Source organism: Lottia gigantea (assembly GCF_000327385.1).
Source record: "Lottia gigantea unplaced genomic scaffold LOTGIsca_137, whole genome shotgun sequence".
Lineage (NCBI taxonomy): Eukaryota > Metazoa > Mollusca > Gastropoda > Lottiidae > Lottia > Lottia gigantea.
The window spans coordinates 176,364-184,851 of NW_008707563.1; the positions used below are offsets into that span (position 1 = coordinate 176,364).

Consider the following 8,488-nt stretch of genomic DNA (forward strand, 5'->3'; position numbering starts at 1 on the left):
CAGGGGGGGGGGGGTTCTGTTAAAAGATTTAACCTGATACACTCTTACAAAATAATGTATTTTCTCTGTTATCCAAAACGTCATTTCTTAAGTCCCTGTCTCCTATATGTTATTAGCCTCATACACTCTAACAAAATAACCAATTCATTTTCTCTGTTATCCGATATATGAAAGTTTGACGTCATTTCTAAAGTCCCTGTCTCCTATATGTTATCACGCTCGGACAGTAAATGAAGCGAAGTTTTACGTCCTGTAATCTAAAACGAGTAAGGCACGATATCTAATCCGTCAATGTGGATATTGATCTAGACAGTTAAAACGGTAACAGGTTGACTCCTCCAATAATTAAAAGTCAATCTCATTCTACCGTTATTCATTTTAATACTATTTATCATTCTAATCTCCAAATTTCATGCCAAAGGTTTCACATTAATTCTTTCATTCTATTAAAATTATAATTTCTATTTCATAATTCAGAGCGGGGAAACCTTTCATTACTTTTTACTTCAAAATAGATTATCTGAAGCTACAGGATTTCACATTTCATTTCATAAATTTTATAGAGGAGACAAATTTCAGTAGGACGCAGGCTGAAAATATGTCAGTTGTCTGAAGATCTCATAGCGTGAACAACGACTTTTTATTTTAAATTCTGTTTTAATATTTCTATATCGCTCTACAATTAATATATTCAGCACTATTCTAACAGTGGTATTTCTATATCGCTCTAAAATGATGTATTGAGCACTATTTTAACAGTGGACATTTCTATATCTCTCTACAATTGATGCATTGCGCCCTATTTTAACAGTGGCATTTCTATATCTCTCTACAATTGATGTATTGAGCACTATTTTAACAGTGGTATTTCTATATCGCTCTACAATTGATGCATTGCGCCCTATTTTAACAGTGGTATTTCTATATCGCTCTACAATTGATGTATTGAGCACTACTTTAACAGTGGCATTTCTATATCGTTCTACAATTGATGTATTGAGTGCACTATTTTAACAGTGGTATATCTATATCTCTCTACAATTGATGTATTGAGTGCACTATTTTAACAGTGGTATATCTATATCTCTCTACAATTGATGTATTGAGTGCACTATTTTAACAGTGGTATTTCTATATCACTCTACAATTGATGTATTGAACAGTTGTATTTCTATATCACTCTACAATTGATGTATTGAGTGCACTATTTTAACAGTGGTATTTCTATATCACTCTACAATTGATGTATTGAACAGTTGTATTTCTATATCACTCTACAATTGATGTATTGAGTGCACTATTTTAACAGTTGTATTTCTATATCACTCTACAATTGATGTATTGAACAGTTGTATTTCTATATCGCTCTACAATTGATGTATTGAACAGTTGTATTTCTATATCGCTCTACAATTGATGTATTGAACAGTTGTATTTCTATATCGCTCTATAATTGATGTATTGAGCACAATTTTAACAGTAAAAATCCATGTATCATTCAATTTTATTTAATTTCCCAATTCTTAGCGTAGACAAGATATGCTTCTAAAATAAAATTTTCAATTCATTTTTCATTTAGCGTAAGCATAATTTTCGTCTTAAAAGTTCACTTATAAATTGGGTATTAGGCACAGCGAACATTTGAAACCCTTCTTCTTTCGATATTGCACAAATGATATTGATATAGGGAAACTAACGCAAGTGCTTAGTAAGGTTTAAGACAAGGGGATCATTTGAAACCCTTCCTCTTTATTTTATATGATTGATTTTAATTTTGCGTTCTCTTTTCCCACATTTTGCCCATGGAAACAATGACATAAAGTTCACGACAAACTGAAAACTTGAAATGAATGCGAATAATTATACTTATACGTAAGTCCTAACCACAATCAAATGAAATGAATTGAGTTTTACGTCCTTCTTTTCTGCACCATGTGGGCTAATGAAGACGGGCAACGCCATGCAGGGTGCAGTGAGGAAAATTTTGCCAGGACAGCGGCATTAGCCTGCTCTTTTTCGATTTCCAACTGTCGATGGATCTTTAACGTGCACAGCCTGTAGCACACGGGGCCTCGGTTTATTGTCTCATCCGAACGACTAGACGCTTTTTCCATATCAGCCCCTCTCACCTGCATCACTGACAGGGGGAAACCGGGTTGAAAATCCGATGGTATTATCTCGACCTATGCCGGTAACCACAATCAAAGACGAATGTCACTAGTAAAGATGGGGGCACAGACAAGTTCAAGCAAGTAGATCAAAAGAATCATCAAAATATTTAGTCTATAGGCACGTGAACGGCAGCTGAAAAGCAGACCCGTAGCCAGACTGATTGTTCGGAGGGGCAAGTAATATATCCGGTGGGGAACGATGTACGGTGTTTAGGGGTCAATCCTTTTTTTCCTCGCCCCTCTTTTTTGGGCATAGGACTGAAAGTTTAGCAAAAGTTGTTTTACATTTGAACAAAATTCCTGTTGAATCTTCAATCTTCGGTCTCAAAAAATGTTAAATGGCAGAATTGCTGTTTATGGTTCCAATAGTATTTCTGATTCTGAATCATAAAAAACTTGACACTTTCAAATCAATGTATAGGTCTATGTTGACAGTAATTAAACCATAAAAACTGAAATCGACACTGTCAACAATAACTATCATTGGCACCTCGCAATAAATTCAGAAATTTTAGCTTTATTAGGCCCTACTTAAATTTTTATTTGAGAAAATTGTACACATAAAATTTGCGGTTATATTTAGATATATGAAAAAAATGAGTTTTACATCAGTATTTTCTGTGTCTCGTTGGAAATCATAAATATAAACTATAAACATACATTAAATAAAAGGGACAGATTCTCGATTTTCGGAGATTGATTTGGGTCTTAAATGTAAAAAGTCTTCAAAAGTACTAGATAGGTACGGAAACCGCATAATTTCTTCAAAAATACCTCGAACTAGGAATTTCACTTTCTATTTTTATAGTCGTTATTTCAATTAACTTTCCAACGCGAATAATTCTTGTCACACGTGGATTTGAAGACTCTAATTTCGACGGTGAGCTGTGAACACTATTACTGATTGGCTAAGCTGAAGAAATCCCGTATCTGAGACAAAGGTATGGTTGGTAAAATTAAATTTAGTTTAACGTCGTAGTTTGCATTTGCAAATTTCACCAAGAAGAAGATTTCAAGAATAGCCTCTTAAAGATTACATGACCATTCATTAAAATTTGAAAAATGAAGGGAGTTCAAATGAAAGGAAATGAATGGAGTATTACGTCCTACTTTTCTGCACCATGTGGGCTCATGAAGACGGGCAACGCCAAGCAGGGTGCAATGAGGGAAATTTTTCCAGGACAGCGGCATTAGCCTGCTCGTTTTCGATATCCAACTGTCGAGGAATCTTTAACGTGCACAGCCTGTTGCACACGGGGCCTCGGTTTATCGCCCCATCCGAACGACTAGACGCTTTTTCCATGTCAGCCCCTCTTACCTGCATCACTGACAGGGGGAAACCGGGTAGAAAAATCCGAAGGTATTATTTCGACCTATGTCGGGATTGAACTCGGACCTTCAGGTTAGCGAGCAAGCGTCTAACTCACCGAGCCACCGCGGCCCCCGAAGGGAGTTCAAAGTGAGGGCCAAAGAGGGGAAACTCCATAGCGACTTTTGGTGTTCCGGGACTTCCCAAACCCAACATATGATGATTCATATATATAGTTTATTACCAAACGCCTTTCCGCATTAAGCATTTTTTACATTTTTAACAAAATAAATAATACATAATTCAAGATGGTGGGAGATGGACACAACAATTCATATCAAAATAGTGTAGTTTCTCACTTTTAGATGTACATGGTTGGAAATTTCCAATAATAACAGCTTACATATTTTTCTCGAAGATATTGTTTAGAGGGACATAAGAGAAACGTTTCGTTTTTATACCAGTAAAGTGATAGAAAATAAATTTCAATAGTCAAAAGTCGGCCCCGGTTTTTAATTAAAACTGACAAGTGCATAAAGTCATGGTAAACTTGAATAAAGTTTGGCATGAATTCATTTTGCTGACAGCAAGAACAAGTTGGGTAAATATTGCTAACGAGATGCAATTAATCTTGGCGTATAGTGACAGTTAACTATAGCCAGTAAAATGAAGCTACCTGGCCAAACCTGATACATGGGTGTGACCTGGGCCTTAACATGACTTTAAAACAAACAATAAACAAGGTGTTAAAAAACGTTCAACCGTTACGACTCACAAACTACTATTTACCTGTGATCACGTCAATCATTAAACTCCGCCCTTATTCGCCGATGCGTGTCGTACGCGTGCCATTTTCCGTCAATCAAATTGCGAGTTCCCCAGGTGACAATATACAGGATATTGAAATGCTATTTAATTTAGAAAGGTATAAATCAGGTGTGATCGAGGCGGAAATCAGATTCAATTTATCAGTTATAAGAGGAAGGACATCATCAGAGTAAAACAACCTCGCTTTAGATCACTACGTCATTGACAGCCTACAATAGCAGACGACATCAAGTTTACCAGACAACGTTACAGTTTGTATCAGGTGTGCTGCCGGATTGAGTTTTGCCAAATTCAATTTTGAATTTCGGATCCAAGGACTAAGATTTTAATCATGTATTCTACCGTAGCCTACCAGCAAGAAGAAATCAACACCTCATCAGAGTGGTCGGATGTGTCCAGCTTTCTGACGGACCTTGATTCCTCTGCTATGTGTCCAGAGATCCAGCCGATCAACATGTACAGCGAATCCAGTAATTATGATGGTTATTTTCCGGAACAAGTTATGGGAATGGACGTGCATTCTGTGTCACCATCTTTCAGCGAAGTGTCCACAGACAAGTCAGATTCCGGTTGCTATAGCGATGATTCCAACTCTCTACCAGGAAATTGGGCACCACCAGCAAATTTTGAACATTGTCTTCCACCGAACAACACATTCTGTCCAAGCTTCATCACCAACGCACATTTACCTATTTCACAGTTCCAACAACCAGCCCCATCCACGTCTCAACCCACCAAGAAACGACGACGACGAAAGCAGACCCCAGTTCAAAGAGGTGCAGCTAACCTCCGAGAACGCAAAAGGATGTTTTATCTCAACGACGCTTTCGATGCCTTGAAGAAAAGTCTACCCAAAAAAGACAGCAAATCGAGATTATCCAGAATAGACACTTTAAAAACCGCCATCGATTACATCCAAGGATTGTCAGAACTTCTGCAAGTTGTGTGAGAATTCCAACAGAGAGAACCAGGAGACATTTTCTAGTGCTTGTGATTCTTGAAAAGCAATTTTCAATGGTGTAATTTACAATGGTGCTTCATGCACGATGGTTTCGTGTTTTTGAGACGGTCGTCCTGTAAAACTTTCCCAAGATTTGTTCGAATACGATTCTGGTTCAGTGACACGAACAACTGTTTTTTCCACCCACAAGTGTCAAGGGGAGAATAAGGGCCGCGAAAACAATACGTCGTATCGTGAAGGAACTGAAGCAGAAAGGGAAAGGGTTAAGATGACTAAGGAACCTGTCATTTTTATCGTTAAAAATACCCCAAAAGAAAAGGAGATTATTGTGTGAAAAACTGAAAAAGACATGTGGTTAAACAAAAGACAAAGTGAAATATCATTGTTTATGGTTTTGTTATTCCGATTGAATTTAAAGACATTTGCTAAAATTTGAAGGATATCTGCGTCGTGTGAATGGAGAAAACATTATTTATTTTGTATGTATGACTGAATGAAAGAAAAAAAAAAAGGTTTCATGTGTTTTTGATCTCTCGAGAATAACTACCTTTGATCCGCAATTAAATTTTTCAAGTGCAAATTAAAACTCAATATTTCTTTAACAAATGCAATTTACTTAAATTTAAGAATTAAAAATTAAAATCAAATCTTTATAATTTTGCTAATTACTTAATTTCGGAGTTCGAATTATTAATTTTAACACGGCATAAAGCAAGGTAACCCCTTGTGGCCTTTATTGTTGCTGTATTGTATTGATGAAATTTCAAAGCAGAATTGTTTTTATCAAAATGGCATAAAACATCGTTTATTTTCTAATTATAAAGTATTAGTTCTTTTTCATGTTCTTTTTTTAACAAGTGTAACTTCTATTCCTAGGCATTATTCCATTTTCTAAGTCATTTTACATCTAAGTCAATTTAAGTCATGAACATTTTGTTGTTATCATTTTCATTATCAATTTTCTCATGAACAAGATCTTGGAATCATTTCAGTATTTTCACCCGTGGCCTTACAATTATTGATCTCGAATATTATATAATATGTGTACTATTTTTTACAACTGTTATTTTGTTTATGAAGATATTTATATTGATTAAAATATTTTGAATTTATTTCTGGATTTTATATATGATAAACCCGATAGCAGACAGAAACCTGGGCTGAAGTTGGGGTGTGGGAGGACACTGGGTTAAGAGTGGCAACTGTCGTATAACCATGCAATGACAGCCCCTTCTTCTGTGTTCAAATACAACAAGTGTTACAAATGATATGAAATAAGTTTTAAGTTCTACTTGTTGCACATAATTGTACAGTCTGTTGTAGACAGGATCTCAGTTTATTAAGTCTAGACGCTTTATCCGTATCCGGGTTTAGAAATCCGAACTTCTATGGTCAACGATAATGTATCATAAATGATAACGATGTATTTAGTAAAGTATTTGGCTTTGTTTTTTCTTCTGATTTCGGTTTCTAAAAATGTTGGGAACCTCGACCTTAACTTATACGGAACAGTATAGAACTCCGTGAAATAAAATGAAACACGTTTCTGTTCCATTTTTCTATTCCAGATTATTAGTCTAAAAGAGACGCGTGCTATCACACACAGAGTGTAACGAAGAAAATTTAGCCAAGACAGTGGTATAAGCCTTCCTTCTCCAACTACTAGAGCGATAATACGAAGGTGAATTTCACCTAGAGTTTTCCTCATTGCACACTGTTAGGCATATATCTTATGTTGTAGATTAGAGTAAGTAAGTTCATATTCAACAGAAGGTATGGGCACCTTATGTTAAGAATCATTGTAATAAGATACAATAAACTACAGCAAAAAGTTAATCTTGAAAAGTTATTGTACAATTTAATTCAAAGTTTTCTTGCTTTTGGCCACACTTAATAAACAAAAAACAAAAACAGATTTGGCAATACCTAATTAAGTCTCATTTGTTAAGTTTAAAATTAGTCTTTTCGTTTAAAATGAGATAGAAATGAACATCCTAAGCGTACAAATTGTCGGCATCCTTTCAATATCTCCAATAATCATTAAAAATTGAGAATTAATGAAGAAGATTAACTGAAAACGCAAATTTGATTTATAAAACATTATGGTTTATGATCCGATATAAAAATCATCGTACTTGAAAAAAATCCAGCCGAGCTGTTCGCAGATCGGGCCATTATGAGGTTATTACGAAACAATGAATGAAGGTCGCAACGAGAAAACAATTTGGTTAAAGATAAAAGGCGTTTACGACACCGTCAATGAAAGAAATGGGGTGTAACATTGCGTTCACTCTTCAAAATGTATCAAGTAAGGTGTATTTTGTATTGTGTGTAATGTGTGAGGTGTGAAATCGTATTGTGTTTTGTGTATGTACAACATAGTTCAACATTGTACCAACACATATACTTCTACAGAGTTCTTATGAACTAATCGTTTGTAACAATTTAATGAACAGCAAGAAACAAACGAATCCTTACTGCTTTATAGCACCTTAAGCTGTATATATATTTTTTCATCTTTCCGATTGTATTTCGTCATCAAATTGAAAAATGCAGTACACAAACTATTTAATATTTCGTTGGAAAGAAACGGACCCTAACTACTAAAAAGTACCTTTTCGTGAACGTAACTTTTCATTTTTCAGTGTGCATCTCATAGTCGGTCTTTTTTTTAAACTCTGGTTATACGCCGCGGTAACACAAAATATTTTGGGTGGGGCAGCGAAGACTTCTTTTCTCGAAAGTTTTACATCGACTATTGTCAACGCAGAGACCTATTATTCTGTCAGATAAGAATTGCTTTTGACTGAGTGCTGAGATTATGTTAAATCTGTACAAGATGCAATAAATATACGAGGACGTAATATATATATCATTGATGAAATCTAGAAATGTACAAACGCGCAAAAAAACCTCGAATTAGCAATTTCACTTTCTATTTCTATATGTCTTTTCTATACATGACAGAGTCGCAAAAAAAGAAGACTCGGAAAATTACTGATTAGCTTAACAAAATAATTTGGTTAAACGGATGGCGAATATATATATATATATCAAAACTGCATATATGAAGAATAAACATATGAACAACATAGAAAGCCTCGGTGAAACCAACAATTTCCTTGAGACACCAATTTTATTCATAGATTCAATGAACAGATAAGGAAATAAAGCATTTCCTTGATGCACACCTATTAATGTGTTATTTTTTTCAATACT

At 35.2% G+C, this 8,488-nt stretch overlaps 1 protein-coding gene across 1 annotated transcript; it reads left to right on the forward strand.

The window, feature by feature from the left end:
* Positions 1 to 4,639: 4,639 nt before the first annotated feature.
* On the forward strand, positions 4,640 to 5,257 carry LOTGIDRAFT_172594 (hypothetical protein; the record flags this gene model as incomplete). Its single annotated transcript, XM_009049483.1, has 1 exon — positions 4,640 to 5,257. The coding sequence occupies one exon, from the start codon at positions 4,640 to 4,642 to the stop codon at positions 5,255 to 5,257; it is 618 nt and encodes a 205-aa protein (XP_009047731.1).
* Between the last annotated feature and the right edge of the window lie 3,231 nt (positions 5,258 to 8,488).